The 16,902-nt window shown below is 42.1% G+C and overlaps 1 protein-coding gene across 2 annotated transcripts; it reads right to left on the bottom strand.

Moving 5' to 3' along the window:
* Positions 1-2,980: 2,980 nt before the first annotated feature.
* Positions 2,981-8,591, bottom strand: LOC306821559 (photoreceptor-specific nuclear receptor-like). 2 transcript variants are annotated; one of them, XR_013778809.1, is made up of 9 exons: positions 8,184-8,591; positions 6,844-6,994; positions 6,318-6,421; positions 5,624-5,926; positions 5,321-5,499; positions 4,921-5,161; positions 4,304-4,409; positions 3,235-3,603; positions 2,981-3,194 (listed from the first exon to the last, which is right to left on the bottom strand). XR_013778809.1 is itself a non-coding variant. In XM_079340070.1 (8 exons), exons 1-8 carry the CDS (start codon positions 8,275-8,277, stop codon positions 3,471-3,473), a joined length of 1,311 nt encoding a protein of 436 aa, XP_079196196.1. In that variant the 5' UTR covers positions 8,278-8,591; the 3' UTR covers positions 2,981-3,470. The 2 variants fall into 2 exon arrangements, 1 of the variants encoding a protein (XP_079196196.1); XM_079340070.1 differs by having other exon boundaries at positions 2,981-3,603.
* Positions 8,592-16,902: the final 8,311 nt, after the last annotated feature.

Below are 16,902 nucleotides of genomic sequence, written 5' to 3'. Positions count from 1 at the left end.
AACCGAGCCAAAATCAACACTTCAGTCCCTTCTTCACATCTTCTTCATTATTAATATTATTCTTGTGCTTTCTACACATACCTGGTGAACTGAGTTTTTCATGTGACCTGTTTTCTTGCATCTTGTTTTCTTTATGTATCTCTGTTTTTTAAGCTTGGCTGATTTGAGGAGAGCGGCATTTTGCTCTTATTCATGCTGACTGTATATTGTGGAAGTAACAACAATCTTGAATCTTGAGAGGAGTCTCTGTGTGCTGTGTGCTGTTTGCCCATATTTAAATGAGCCTTTATGTGTTCATGCGCTGAGAGTAGATGTAAATGCACCACAACATTTATGAAAGGATGTCTCTCCAGGGATCAGGACAACAACTCTGCATCTGAATCTCTGCAGATGAATGCTATAAATATTATCTTGACATTACGACCTTTATTAGGCTCAGGGGTTAAATCAATCCAGGCTACAAGAGGCTCGACCCGCCACATACTCAGATACGACAGTATGAGTATACAGCTGAGCATGGAGAGGTAAGGACGAGTTAAAGAGAACTCTTCAACACGGTGCAAAACAAGAACATACAGCAGGAAGTGAGAAGTGTATTTGCATGTTTGCTCCTAAAGATTGAACAGAACCTGCAGACGGTGCAGCTCCTGGGTGTAGTTTACGGTACTGTTAGCAACAGCAAGCCATTCTTAGTGAATCCCCTCGCCCCCCACTCCATTGCTTATGAAGCTTTTGGGGAATTTGAACGATAATGTGCAATACTTTTAACCGTCTCTGGTTTGGTGTTTTCCTGTTAAAATAAAAGCTCTCTGTGCGTGAGATTAAGTAACATCAGTTATTCTCCACAATGTGCCGTTAACCGGCCTCCTTCCCTCTGCCCGTTACTCAACAGACTAATCTCATAATAAGATGAAAACCTCTGATTCTTACAGGGGAAACCTTTGTGTGTGAAAAGATTGTGAAAGGCCAAAGTGAGAATGTTGATCTTTGGACACGTGAGGTGCAGCTTTAGTTCAGAATCGCTCTCAACGTGTGTTTTTATTTCAGGATGTGAGAGGAGGCGTGTTCCTCGCTGCAGCAGAAAAAAACACAGATCATTGAGAGACGTGATGTTGAGCATAAAGATGGACTCTAAAACCATCAACTTCCTGTTTTGTGCATCATAAAGAATATTTAAAGGCGCTGTTTATTTCCCCCCCCCCCCCCCCCCCCCCCCCCCCCCCCCCCATGGGACTCACTTTCTCTGCAGCACACTTTGCCGTGAGAGTTCAGACTTTCTTAATCTGGATGTGTGAGCTCACTCATATGACAGAGGCCACAGAGGACCAGCTGATCTGATCCCTGGATTTTCTGACGTTCAAGGACCCATAACTGCAGCTATTTCAGCGTGCGGTGAAGGCTATTCTTACCTCATGATGAAACAACAGAACGAACCCTCAGTAATAAACACCGGCACTAAAAGCAGAGCAGTGGATCTTCTGCTCAGTGTTTGATGTGTGTGTTTCTCCTCCTGTTTGAAGGTGAAGTAATACTGAGTGACCTTTCTTATCAAGCTGACATTTGGTTGGGTTTAAACACATCACGCTTATACTGCAACCGTCTCGTCGCACATCCCATTTCTGAGAGGAGATCGCTTTCCTTGGGTGATTGTGAAATGATGATTTAGATTTAGCATGACTCAGCAGTTTTTTTGAGTTTGTCTCCATAGAGTTTAGGAAACATCTGCCTGCTTAAGGTGGCATTTGTTAAGTCTGTCAATGGTTTCCTCAATTAAAATGATCATAATGCTAATTTTGTTAGCCAGTTAACAGCATCTGTAAGCAAACTAACAAACTAAGAATCACATCCTGGTCTATCTGTGAGTAATTGTCTCCGCCCTTATTCTATTATCAGAAAAAGTGAAACCGTGACTCTGGGGAGTGAGCGGAGCTGAGAAACGTGATTCATTTGATCATCGAGAAAAAAAACATCGAGACCCTGTTTGGAATGAAAAAAAATTGGCTCTCCTGTCAGATTGAAGAACAAAAACATCAGCACTGTTTCTTATGTAGATTTATATCTTTCATTACGTCACTCGGACGTAAGAAGACGGAAGAAGACGACCGAGCCGGTTTATTACTCGACGTCTCCTGTCTCTCCTAACAGACCCTTAACTCTGTGTTTTTCCATCATTGGAATAAACAAAGCTGCTCTCTCTGAACTTCAAACTCAGATGAAGGCACTGCACTTTCTTCTTCAATATTTATTATTATAGGAGTGGGTTTGTCTGACAGTGTGTGTGTGTGTGTGTGTGTGTGTGTGTGTGTGTGCAATTCAACGTTTGTTATTTTACCAGACAGCAGAGGGCACTGTTTCATTGATTCTCTGGGCTAAAGAGGTTTCAAGATCCAATTGCTGCTCTACCTGCTGCTGCTGTTTGTTTGTTTTGGTTGTTTTGTTGTTTCTTTTTTTTTCCACATCTTTTCACTTTGCAGGAAAAATTCCCTCAGGCGGTAGTCTTTGTTGAGAAATGACATAAATCTGTTTTTAGCCTTTTTTTTTTTTCTGCTCCTGTGATGAACCCCTCCCTCTCTACTCGCCTGCATGTTTGGCCTGCTGCAACTTCAGCATTTTTCTTTGCTGCACTTCCAAGCGGCAATTAAATTTGCCCAATTAACCCAATGCGGAGGTTCAAAATCCTGCAGTTCGTCGAGTGTCCACTGGAGGCTGGCTCCAGGAACCCTGAAAGTCACATTCACCTGAGTGGCAAAAAAGCTGTTTTTACAGAATAAATAAAGATGTTGACAGCCTGCTACAAAAAACTAAACAGGTCTGATTAGTTATTTTCATCACTGGCACAGAAACAGTGTTCATTACTCTTACATAATCTTCAGTCCATGATGATGATGTGTGTGTGTGTGTGTGTGTGTGTGTGTGTGTGTGTGTGTGTGTGTCCAAGTGTGACATTCTCAGAAGAAACTTCATCAACAACGTTATTTCAGCATGTTTTACTGTATCAGGGCTCGACAACAGAAGTAACAGTGTCAATAATAAAAGCAGATATTTACAGATCACCTGTCACTAAACAACGACTGCATTCATTCTGACAAAAAAAATAAAATACACACACACACACACACACACACACACACAAGAGGATGAAGTGCTGCCTGTCCTGTCCACTCAGGACACTCTTAGAAAAACAGATTTTTAATCTCAACAGGTTTTTTTTCCTGGTTAAAAAAAAAAAAATACTCGAGGTTGAAATGTGTCTGTGACTCTCTTCAGACACAAATCAGTGTCCCATCAGTGTCTACGTACAGTATGTACAAATAAACGTGCGATCATGATGACCAAGACCGCATTTTAAAAACAAACATTAAAGTGACCTTTCAAGAAATAACAGCACGCAGAATCTCTGATATGTAAACAGATTAAAGAAGCGGACATCCTCCCTGGAAACCCGATGACTGTATGGGATTTTTTTTTTTTCAGTTCTTGAACATGTCACACAGCAGCTTCTCCATGGGCGTGTTTCCGATGGTCCTGTGGAAGAACAGCAGCTCTATCCGCTCCGAATTCACAAAACGCAGAGAGGGAAGAAGAAGAAGCAGCTTTCCAAACCTGTCGGTAAAAACAAGAAACCAAAGATGAAGCTAAATCATGTATGCGACAGGAAAGCTGACTTTGTGATGCTTCAATGTGGTGCAATAAACACCTTCACACAACAGGTTGAAGACATATGTGAAACAAATAAAATAATCCTATAAAGTGGGAAATATGCATCTTTAATTGATGCTTTTATGATGCACCTTTGTAAGAAACTGCATCTTGAGATTTCACATTAATCAACTGTTAACCCTCGTGCAAAAACTATGACATTTTAAAGTGACTTTGAAACCAATATTTTGTTTTTTTTCCTGAGAAATGTTCATGTCTGAGATCAATGGACACTAAATTTACATTGTCATCCAGACAGTACAACAACTGCAACGCTTGCAATTTAAGTGTGTGTAACATTTTAAATAAGTCACCTTTAAATAAGTTATGTAGCTCGTTGATGTAACTTTAATATACCCTGATATTGAGTTTAACAACCACAGGAAGCTGCTCTGATTTCTAGAAGCAGAGTTGAGTTTTCAAGAGAAGAGCTGCCTCAAACCATTTTCAGTCAAACTGAACTTCTGTTAAGTTTTTATTCGACATTAAACAGAAATAATTCAAACCCAAAGAATAAATGAAGGATACTATCACATGAGCTGATCTAAAGAGCGTACTGAGGAGGAGGAGGAGGAGGAGGAGGAGGAGGAGGAGGGGATGTTACCTGGCTGGTTGACTCTGGTAGTGTGAGCGGATGTGTTGTCCCAGCATCACCTGAGACTGATCCTGCAGGTTCTCCACCTGTTCTGGGTCCTTTAGACCTCGAGTCTCTGTGGACCAATACAAACAAAATGTGAGTCTTGGTTGAATACAAACGCTCAAAGGGTTAATTAAAAAAACTGAATAAGCTAAGATGACACCTAGCATAAAACGAGCAGCAGCTGCATTTGTCTTGAAGCCATCACAACGTTAATTATGCATAACTGACAGACTTGATTCATAAAAACATTTTAGTTATATTTAAATAAACCCCCTGCAAAGTTATCAAATGAGCGAAACTGTTGTATGTTTCAGACTGTAAACATGTTTGATTGTGTTTTAAAATCTTATTTTGTGGGTCCTCATAACTCCCTAACTTCCTATTGGGGCCGCCCCCATGTGGCCATTTGAAGAACTGCATTTTTTTGGCACTTCTAATAATAATAATGATACATTTTATTTGAATCGCACTTTACATTCTTAAATAATAAATTAACAGAAAGCCTTTTTAAAAAGATGTCTTTAGGCTTATGCATATGAAAGCAGTCGTTTAGGCTCTTGTAAAAAGAGAGAGGGTCTCACCTGGCTTGAAGAGCACGATGGCCTTGAGGCAGGCGAACTCTGTGGGGTCGACGGCGAGGGCCTTGAAGCGGCTGAAGACCTCCTGCAAGAGGCGCAGGTCCAGGCTGGTGTAGCTGGTTTTGCCCTGCATGCCGGGGCAGAGGTCGGGCAGAGAGAGGAGGGGGCAGCTGTCCAGAGGAAGAGACCACTGAACGGCACAGAGCAGGAAGAGCTCGCTCCACGCCTCCTCCAGCAGGATCACCTGATCAACAACAAAAGACAAGTGAGATTAAATGTAGATTTGTGTTTAGCTTCAGTGTTTGGTGAATCACTGACAAATGACAAAACAATTCAAAAGTAAATGATAAAACCTGCATGTTGAGATTTTAAATATATTTACAGTGTCACAGTCGAGTCTCACCTGATCTCTGAACGGCAGGTTGGAGAACACGGGCAGGTTCTTCGCCCACTTCACCGACATGAAGAGCAGCCTGGCCGAGGTCTCGTACACGTTTTCGGAGCTGGACGGGAACAGAGCCATGTGGTACTCTGAGGACGCCCGCTCCGGCTCGTTGCTCGTCACGTCAATGTTCTCGTCAACTGAAACAGAAAAAGCCACGTAAGGACTGAGGGTCCAGGGTGAGAGGGCCACGTTCAGAATATTTCTCAAACTCTTCACTTTGTCATGTGAAAGATTTCCGTTCAAATTCGAAACGCTCCTCACCGTCTTCAGGCTCCAGCTTGGCGCAGGTCTCGGCCGTCATGAGGCTGGCCATGAATCGGTGGTTATTCTGGGGGCTGACGCAGCGCTGCGGGGCCACAGAGGAGGTGATGGACATGGAGGAGCTAATGTGGGGCCACGTGATGACGGAGCTGCTGGAGGAAGAAGAAGAGGACGAGGTGGAGGAGGAAGAAGAGGAGCAGGTGGGCTCCCGCGTGGTGGCCAGGTGCTCCTTCTCAGGGTCCATGTCGATGGAGTCCAGACGGACCTGAGCTGTGCTGCGGGGCTGACGCTCGTTCTGCACGGCTGCAGAGATGAAGAGGAAGAAGAAACAGGGTCAGACGACAGGAAGCGATCATCCTGAGACCTTTCACAGTTTCAAATATAAATCTCAGACAGTCACAAGGAATGATCATCAAATTACTTTGATTGTTTTTTTATTTTATTCTACAGACTGCATTATTGGAGCTGCTGGATGTTTTGTGCCTTGCTCAAGGGCACCTCAGGGCAGTACTTGGGAAGTGGCAATGCACACCTTACAGATTGAGCTGCTGCCTCCCCCTTTGCGTGTTCAATGTTTCCACGACTCCTGATGCTGTTTATTGTTAATGAACGTGTTAAAGTGTTGTGTTTTTTTAGACAGCTATCGTACCATATAACTCTCAGACGTTTGCCACCCTCACTTCCAGTCTCTTACCGTCTTTGTTCATGCCGGCCTGCAGACACTTCTTCAGCCGACACGCCTGGCACTGGTTACGGTGAGCTTTGTCCACTGGACACATTCCTGTACCTGCCTGACACCTGTTCACACACACACAAACAGGACGTTAAAGGGACAGTCCTCACAAAACTAAGGCAACAATTATACTGAGTAATAATCACAAAATACAGACAATTTGACTGGAATGAACCTGAATTTCTTTGTAACACCCAAAAAAAAAAAATCCTTCCAGTGTTAAAGAAAAATAAAACGAAGAATGTCAAATAAAAGTTTGGAGAGTGAACTAAATCTTCAGTGACCTTTATCTGTATTTGAAGGACGGTTTCTTTCTTTTGAATTTCATGGTTTTGAGATTGTTTTGGATATTAAAAAAAAAAAAAAGCTGAAAAAATAGACGTAATTGTTCCACTTTCCCACAATGCACCTCATCTACTGCCTGCCTTTGATGGGATGGGATAACTGGTGTTATTCATGGACACAGGTGCTTCTCGTTGCCTCTCACCTGTAGATGAGCCTCCTCCTCACGCTGCGTTTGAAGAAGCCGCTGCAGCCGTTGCACGCGTAGATGCCGTAGTGTTTCCCGCTGCTGGTGTCTCCGCACACTTTGCACACCAACGCCGGGCTCAGAGCTTTCCCCGGGGCCGGACTTTTGGCTGTGAGTCAAAACACGGTGACACAAGGCAGGTCGGTAAAAGAGGCCATTCATGTTGGTCATTATTGTTTCATACATGACGTGCCTGCCATCTGCAGCGTCAGCTCGGCAGTCTGACACAACACGCCAAGATGTGAAACTACAGACATTTAAAAAGCCAATTAAGAGATTGTAAAATATAACAAAAAAACGTGTATCCAAATCATGTACATGTGTATCTAAATAATTTGTCCTGTATAGATGTTAGTGTGTAGTGTAATCTAAAGGCCTACTGGGTATACCCATGCACTGAGAGTCGCACCATGAAAAATAAATCACACTGAAAATAACTTTTCTGTGTTTTATTGTGAACAAATACAGTAAAGTTATTTTCAGTGTACAATGCAGTTTTTATACATGGTGTGAAGCTTATTTAATACTTGCTCTTATTGAATACCTCTCTTTGTTTTTATTTTATTTCTATATTTTAATTCTATTTGTGCTCATGTGCACACTCTTCTTCTTGTCTTTCACTGCTGCATCACTTGAGTTTCTCCACTGAGGATCAATAGAGGATTATCTTATCTTAAAGTTTTTCCCCCTTATCTATGTCTTGTCTTTTCTGCTTTAATGAAGTTTCATTTCAAACTTGTGTTCGGATTATTCTGTTTTTTTTTTTTTTTTGTCTTGACTTGCACATGACTGCATGTGTGAGATTGTAGCTGAAAACTGTATTTTAATATTTGAATCATAATAGATTTATGTTTCCTTCAGAATGAGAGTCAACAGCAAAAGTTAGCCATGCATCTCCTAAACAGAATATAACATTTAACCCATGTTGGCAAGCCGCACCAACATGTAAATAAATCATAATAAATAAAAAAAACGAATGGGAAAAAAAACTTTAACAAATATTTATATTAAGATAAAAGTCCTAAAATTTAGATTTAGTAAAACACATAAAAAGAAGTAAAAAATAAAAATAGTTTTTCGCTTCATGTCTCTTTGATAATAAAGAAACTTTTGTGAAGTTACAATAATTTCTGAATCAAGTTGAAACTAATAATTCTCGAATCTGAGAATGAAAAATTTGAATTTCAGATAATTCAATTCATGCAGTCTGATTTTTCTTGATATTTCTGAGTCTGAATGTGCGTCACATCTCTCCGGCTCCAGGACCACCTGTCGCTCCTGTGTGTAAAAACTCTTACCTCCTCTGCTGTCGTCTGTGTTTCCGCTCATCGTGGACTCAGCGGGGGACTGAGACGACATCATGGGGATCTTGGACAGGTGATCCTCCATCATTTTTCAAATTGTTGTGTAAAAAAAAAAAAAAAAAAGTCTTTTAAGTGGATGACGAGGCGATGTCACGACTTTAATTCCTCTACTCCGGAGTTTTTAAGGATTGAATACCGTGGAATAAACAGAAAAAAAGTTCCTCCTTTGGGAGAGAAGTGTGTCGCCGTGAGGCCTCCGTTGGGCAGATGGCGGGTCGGGTTTGGTCACCCTGCAGAGCCTCTTACTGCGTGGAGCTGCAGATCGGTCGGGGGTCCTGCCACCAAGTCGAGCTCACACTTGTTTTCTCGTCAACAGGTTGTGCGTCCTTCCTCTCTCTGGGGTCCGTCAGTGTCTGTGGGTGCTCGTCCTCGGTGGCAGCTCCTCAAAAGGCAACCCGGGGGTGGGGGGGGTAAAAAGGGGGGGCGAGGGATTAGCCCCACGCGCTGTGTAAGCAGCATGCTTATTTGTCATCCTCTTAATCTTTACTGTTCATCTACTGGATCAATCAGTCACATTGCTGGAACATAGGTGCTCAGTCTCAGATCTTCATCGTGTCTAACAAACAAACAAACAAACAAAAAACAAACAAACACAAACGTGACGACGACTCCTGAAACTCCTGCTCGGCCTGTAACTCTAGAGCAGCCTTCTCCTCCAGCTCCTCTCCTCCTGTCTCCTCTGTCATCCATCACTCAGCGCTCCTCTTCTGTATCTGCATACAACGACCTGCACATTATTATGTTTACCAGCCTCTTCAATTTGTATTTCCCCTCTAAATTCCAGCTCCATTGCCCCCCCCCCGCCCCGTCGCTGTATATTTGATCTGTGTGATTGCCTCCCGTTCATAAAGACCCCCAGTGTTTGCAGAGGAGCTGCACATTAACTCCCATTTAGCTCCTTTTTTTTCAGGGGGACAAACTGGAGATCATTGGCTTCCCTCTGGCTGCAGGAACAAAAAGGTCACAGAGGGAATAATAGAGTTTTGAATGGATGGTGTTTTAGTCGGCTATAATTTAGCTCTCCCATTTATAATTCAGGAGCTTAAAATCCTCCTACATTTGGCATTAACATATGGAGGAGGTTTGTCGACTTCAGGACTGGCACCAGAGGAAGAAACTTAGGGAGAAAATAAAGAACCAGCAGCTCTGTCGTCATATTTAAATGAATAATGTTAAAGCAGGTGTTAATCCAACGGGTTGATTTTTCTCATCATGAGCTGAACATTCATCCAACTTTCTGTGTTTTTCCAACGTTTGTTTCTTGACACAGTCGAGCGGTCTGAGTGAATGGATGTTCAATATGAAAAGGACGCGGGCTGTCCCGTTTGTGACATCTGTGAGCTCCCATCCATCGACTCTTTGTTGTTTGTTTTTTTCATAATGCCTGTTAATTGCTGCACTCGGGCGGCTGGGGCTCATTTGATAGATCTCTGAGCCACAGTTATTTTTTCAACTGGAAGGTTGCTAGCTAGCTAGCTCCCGTAGCCACATGTCTGATGTTTTTGTTTGGTCTCACATTGTGTGTTTGCTTATCTTAAAAAGAGGAGAAGGAAACATAAAGGAGCACAGGAAAAATGCTCTCATGAAGGCGTGCACGACCACCCCAAAAAAATTGGCGGTAAACTGAGACAGAAAGAGCGAGCTATGCTGTGTCACTGAATCAGAGAAACAGAGCAGTCTAGCATGAGTCAGCAGTTTTTCAAAGTTTATCTCCAGAGAATTTGGGAAACATAAACCTGTAAGTACGAGTCCTCATGGTGTTTTTAATAAAACATTTAAAATGATCTCAAAGGCTATTTTGTGTTAGCATCGAGCTAACCAATTACGATAAACATCCTGGTCCATCTGTAAGAAAATTAGCCTGACCTGGAGGACAACGCACCAGCTGCTGGTTTTACACTAAAATTAGTTTATCGTAGGTCGTATAATAAAAACAGAAATGTAAACATTAAGACGCTCATGTATGTGTTTTTTACTTTTAGGGAAAAAATGTGCGACTTTTTAAACCAGTAGATGTCACCCTTTAGCACCAACCCTGAAACCAAAACAAACTTCTGTTTGGCCCCGCCTCTGCTCTCGCTTTCGCTCAAACGAGTTAAGAATTCGAACGCAGCGTAATTAAACACCGATAAGAGAAAGAGGTGGACAAAATCGCGTTTGATCGAGCTGCTGCCTGGCGTCTGCGTTGTTGTGTCAGTCCATCCCGTCCATGTTAACATGATGTAAACACGTGATGTAAACACGTGATGTAAACACATGATGTAAACACGTGATGTAAACACAGCTACGACAACAGTACAGCTGGCAGGTCTCGAACTTCTCACTCGTCGTCGACAGTCATGACTCAGAGAGATATACTTGATATAAGTTGTACTTATGTGTAAAATGTCGCACTTTCTGCCTTTAAAAGTATTAATTAAAAAAAAGTAAATGTATACTTTATAAGATTCTTTGAGATTTTAAGATGTTTTTATTGATCTCTCAGAGTTGGGGGCGGACTCGCAGATGGGAACTGCAACTCATGACCTCAGTTTTTCTTAAATCCAGACTAAATCCTGACTATGAGCAACATGTTGACTTAACATCTGTTCAATAATCTGTACATCATAGTGAGAAAACAAAAACACCTAAACAACCTTAAAAGCACTGTACACGTGTTGAACCCTTTCATAGCTGCTGAACTCTTTAAGTCGACTTTCTGCGATGGGAGCAAATTTAATGTTGATGTCAGCGGCTCCACGAAAACAAGGCCCCCTCTGTGATTGAAAACAAAGTGGAGAGCAGATAAGTAGATTAGAGTTCGACCACATTTTGTCTGCCTGGGCACCCGAAGACGAGGGTGGTGGTGGTGGGGGGAGACACACAATTAGCTCAAAAGATTAAAAGAGCAGAGAAGACACACTCCTTGTGGGCATCTTTAGCCATATGGTGGCTGCTGTCTTCATCCCTACACAAACTGTTGACCTTTCAAAGATTTAACTGGTAATTAGGTCTCTGAGATCAGTGCCCTGTAGGATTTCTGTGGCTTTCCACCCAATTAAACTCTAAAGACTGATGTGGATATGAAGTCGCTGAATGTTCCCGTGCTGAGTCAGGTGACTGTACATCTCCCTCATGCAATGATGCCGCTCCGTCTTCTTCTGCACGAGATTGTTTAATGTGCAAAAAGACAAAACGGGCGTACGACTAGGACATCAGCAAACCTCCCTGTGCAGCACATCAGCGTCATGCTCTGTTTTCAACTTGTGTTAAAACTGAATTGTCACATTTAAGGAATTAAATACATTGAATTCAAGTTCAACACAGACGACAACCTTCCAAAGGACAGAGATTAGAAATCGTCAGTACACCACATGATGATGCCTCTCGTGGTTAAAGGCAGTATTTAACACAACGCTACTGGCAGCCATTTATTTTGGATGGATGTTCTGATTGAGTTGTAGCAGATGGCTTGTATTGGAAATATATCAGTTAAAATGAGTCTGATCTTATCGACCACAGTGATGAAGTATTTCGTTGTTTTTTTAATCCCTCCAGCTTCCTGTGAAAACAATATTACATTTTGCATCCAGTTCAGTTCATTTCTTTGGATTTCACTTCTGGTGAAAACAAAACAAGGAGCCTTTTTATTCCAGTCCACGATGAACCATCAGCTCACAGACTCATCTCTTCTTCATGCATTATGCAGCTTTAATTTACTTCTAATGTGCCGCGGCTGCTTTTTAATATGTAATAACTTAAATGACGTCCTGAGTGAACGCATTATTGCTTTATCATTTATTGAAACTGCACGTGTAATACATCGAGTGAAATGAAAGTAAATATGCAAAAAAAAAAAAAAGAGGGGGGTCGAGGTTCTAACTCTGTATTTGTGATGAAAAAAAATATGATCGTTATAATTGAGGTGTGTGTGTGTGTGGGGAAGGGGGGGGGGCTGTTTTGTGCACCTGCTGCAGGAGTGTGACCGCCTTGATCTGCTCTCTATGTTTAGACGATGATCAGATGTTCACAGGAGCGGCTGCAGCTTTATCGGCGTTTACATAACGATGATAAGCTGATGTGACACCATCAAGTTTTAGGAGGAGTCTTGCTGACACGAGCAGTTCATAGATTATGCTCAGACTAATAGATTAGCGCGGGAGCAGCCTTATATTAGGATTCAAAGGATGATTAGAGGAGCTGCTGTGTAGTGTTATGTAATGAGGTGAGGACCCCGGGGGGACTTACAGGTATCCCAGAAGGATAACCACAAAAGTCGCGAGCGATAGATTGGACAGGGGAAAAATTAAAAGAGTGAAAACAAGCTTCCTAAACTTCGGCCTAGTTCACATGTAGGCAGGTATTTTGAATTTTTTATTTCTGGCTTTTTTAGGTTTTAGGTTACTGAAAAAGCATCTTTTGAAAAACTCCCTCTAGAGTGAAGATTTTCAGCAACTCTGTTTAAGATGTGTAGACAAGGTTTAGCCTCCGTTTTCATTATACGATGAGTGCGATCCAGACGTAACCAAACTACGTTGACTCTTAAAATAAAATAATAATATTACTTTAAGCTACTCCAAGAATTACTCTTATCAAGCCTCGAACTCCATTTAGTCCTCTTGTTCTGAAATCAGGAGAGAGAGGGGAAAGTTTTAATTTAATTGGCACATCATCAGTTCATGTCGTTGGTTTGAATCAGACACAAAGATTAATTGATTAATACGGGTAAGAGACACTTTTCTACCACAACTCAAACACCTCGATTGTGTCGACGACTCTTGTTCACGCTTAACTGTCCACAAGCCTTACACTCAGTAACCTCCCCGACTTCATGTGCACACACACACATATGGATGAGGATGAAATAACACACACACACACACACACACTCATGCGGGGGCGGAGGGGAGTGTTACCATGGATCATGAAGGAAACTCAAGGAGGAGGGTTGAGACGGGGGAGGGGAGTAAATCTGATCTGTCCAGTGCTGACGATGGCAGCGTGGCAGCATCCTCACATCCGACTGTGGCTGCTGAGCCTCTTACCTGTGTGTCAGGTGAGTCAGGTGGAAGGTGTGGATGTGAACACTGTCAACACAGTTACAGTTTAACACAACTGATTTGAGGCAGTCTGTATCTGTGGGACAGATTCCCACTTAATATCACCCGGTGACCCTCTGACCTTTCCTCTTGCACAACCAAAAGTTTTACGTATCTTTTTAAACAAGAGATGTTTCATTAAATCTGTAGTTTCAAGTATTTGAATTTTGCATCTGAACATGCTGGGCAGGGGCCTAATCCAGCTGTTATTCAGGGGCCCTTACAGATGTACTTCAGGCCATGCAGTGTGTGTGTGTGTGCGCGTGTGTGTGTCCAGCTCTCTTTGTCCTGACCTAGATCTCTGACAGTAAACAGCTGCTTCCTAAAGCGACGTCGTGCTGCCATCAGCAGAATGGCCCCGAGAGATAAATGTCAGATTGGAGCTCTGCTGAGCCTCTTGATGCAGCTCAGGGCCCCGTCGCTTGTTAAGGAGCACCTCACACACATAAAGCAGCCAACTGCTGCTACTGCTGCCTTTGCTTTGTGTTGGTTTAATAAACACTGTTTGCATTCAAGGCAAAAAACCAACAACCTGCCTGGACGCAGGACTGGTGTCCAATTCAGGTGGCCAGTGGTCATCCATATCTGTGTGTCATGTTGGATACTAAATCTTAATGGATGCAACAACACAATGAGTGAGGATTTTTTTAGGCTTTTGAGACAAAGCTTTGAAACTGAAATTTCAAAATTTTTCAGGACATAAGGAGACCTCAGGTGACTTAAAAGGCACCATCACACAATAAATTGTATTATTATTATTTTTACCAATATCTAAACTAGCCAATTCTTCTTTTGAAAGGTTGTAGATGTTTCGAGTAAAGGTTTTCTTCACCTGCGAGTCACCGGTCAGTGGTCAACTTCCCCCCCCCCTGGTGTCTCCACCCACAGACTCCACCTCCAGCCGAGAGCCAAACTTTCGAGCACGTCCACCATCTTTATTCTCGCGACAAAGAAGCAGCTGCATGTCGTTCTCCTCCCGTCGTTTCCTGTCTCTCTCTTAAAAAAAAAAGTTCCTGAGGGACAGCACTTTTTTTTTTCTTCTTTTTTTAATTCACATTCACATTCTTCCTCCACAATATTTCACAGATTTTTCTGCTTTTAAAAGTGCAACTGACCCTCGCAAATAAAAGATTCACTGGCTCAGTAATGAATCAGTGGGGCTCCCTGCAGCTCTCTAACTCGCCCTTCAACACGGATGTAAACAGTTTTCATATTTTCTCATCTAAAAGTTGAACATGAAGCGTCGCATAAGACCTAATGGTCACGTCTTTGATAACCTGGGAATTATCTACCTGCTCGACAGTTAAACATTGACTCATCCTGAGTGGATTTGATTAATCCGTTTGAATGTCAACTATCGTCTAAAGAGTAGGATTTAATATTCCAGGTATCCTGTTAGCGACGGCTAGCATTGCAGGTAGGTAATTCAGCAGAGTTAGATATCTTTAAACCCATGAAGGGGGAAACAGTTCATATATAAATAAATACATAGAGAGAGAACTCAGTGTCGTTACTTTTATTTACCCGCCACTGGAGTGTGTTGTGCAAATTCAGCCGTCACTGCAGAAAAGAAAACCACCCATGCTAAGTACTTAAAACCTCCACTATGATGACTCATTGCATGTTTTGATTTTTTAGCGCGTTCAGATATCCATGATTTGTGTCTGAATAACACCGTGGTTAAATCTCGCCGCTAACGTGCACGTCTCAGCTGTCTCCGTTCCTTTCTGGAATTAGTCGAGTAAAACAAACTACTTAGACAAACGTCTGTCAGATGAATATCAATCTGAGCGCCGCGACCACTTCTGCTGCTGCTGCCTGGGATTAGCTGAGATGACTTCAGATGAGATTAAGGCCTCTTTGGAAACACAGAGGAAGCAAGAAGATTATAGAGAATGAGCTAACTGAAATGGCTAATGTTGCATTTCTAGGAGCCAGTTTATAGATTCGCTGATTTGTTCTTACAGAGAGAGGGATGGACTTCTGAAACTTTGTCTTTTGATAACTGAAAAAACTTCCAAGAACTTCATGAACAGTTTTGGGACAATTATAAAACGTTGATTTCTGCAGTCTTTTGTTGGAGTCAAACGACCTCATATTGTGTCACTGCAACAATTTGATTTGGGAAATCTAAAGTTTGTTTCTCGATTTTTTTTTTAGTTTCCTTTATATCAATTAAAAAGTGACTTTTTCAGCTTTAATTGTTCATGTCATTCTGAGCGTTTTATGGCACGTGTCACCATCTCAATCATATTTTAGATTCAGAATAAGTCAGCTGATTTGAAAAGATAAAAATTCTCGTGTTGACAAAGACGTCTTTGTTCACCTTTGTGAATATTTCTTCAGTTTTAATTCTAAAAAGAAGAACATCCTGTTGATATAAAGCCCTGAGGGTTGGACACTTTGTCAATCATTCAGTCAATCATGTAATTCTTTTATAAACATTCATGTGGTTGTTCTTTTGCAGAACAAAATGTCTTTATTTACAGCTAAACAAAACAGCAGGACTGTAAAATCACTTTCTTCAGAGTTTTGTTTCTGTCAAAAATGACTTTAAAATTTAAAAAAAAAATCCTAATTGTTTCTATACAAACCTGCAGCAACAGGTGCAACAGTGTTTACAATACAACCTTCTGCTAACAAGCCCACTTAACAGGGCTGTAATACCCTCACTGCCCCCCCACCATGCCCCCCCCCCCCCCCCCCCCCCCCCCCCCCCCCACCATGCACCCCGCCCCCCGCCCCCCATCCTCACCCTCTGGCTCATCTTCTGACCGCTGACGCAGCCATTACTCACCGTGTAAAGCAGCTCTTTGGCCGTGCGGCTCAGCGGGTTCGTTAAGATTTCGGGGGGAAGGGGGTGTCGGGTAGTTGGTTCGGGAGGAGGCGGGTGGAGTGCAAGGGTTCAAGCCAATGGGCAGCTGGGATTACGACCGCCCCCCCCCCCCCCCCCCCCCGCCATCTGCCATCCAAATAATAATCAGAGAGGGGAAATCAATTGGCTGAGTACATATCAGGTATGTGAGCTCATTTAACACGGAGAATTAAACTTCACTGTTTCAGTGTTTTCATGACAAAGAAAAGCCCCAAAATAAATCTTTAAAAAAAAAGCAAACAATCAGACGGTTGTCCAGAGGTTTTGGTCTCAGCACTTTACTGCAGGTCATCCACCAGGTTTTCCAACTCCATCCACGTTCCTGTCTTCAATAAAAATCAAATCATTTGTTTTATAAAACGCTGCCAAAAGGCCTCATCTGAAATCTATAATCAGTCCTGCCTCTGATTGTGATGTTTGCTGCTTTTTCATCACTACTCAGGTTGTTTGTTTCATAACCAGTAAATCTTTTTTTTAACACAATTCATCTTCTTTAAAGAACGTCTTGATTGCATTTCTTCACTTCAACTTATTTCTAAGAAATCCTTCCAAGTTAAAGTGCTTCCCGATAAATTAAAACTTTTAGGTTTTTAAATGTTCAGTTTCGATCTAAATTGGCTTCGTGACATATTTGAACATCTCTTCTCTTTGCTCTAATTTCAGCTCTATATCTTCTTCGTTTTTATTTTCATATTCTAAT

Source organism: Symphodus melops (genome assembly GCF_947650265.1).
Source record: "Symphodus melops genome assembly, chromosome: 3".
NCBI lineage: Eukaryota > Metazoa > Chordata > Actinopteri > Labriformes > Labridae > Symphodus > Symphodus melops.
Note: the sequence above shows the minus strand (reverse complement) of the source record. Positions and strands in the feature narration are given on the sequence as shown.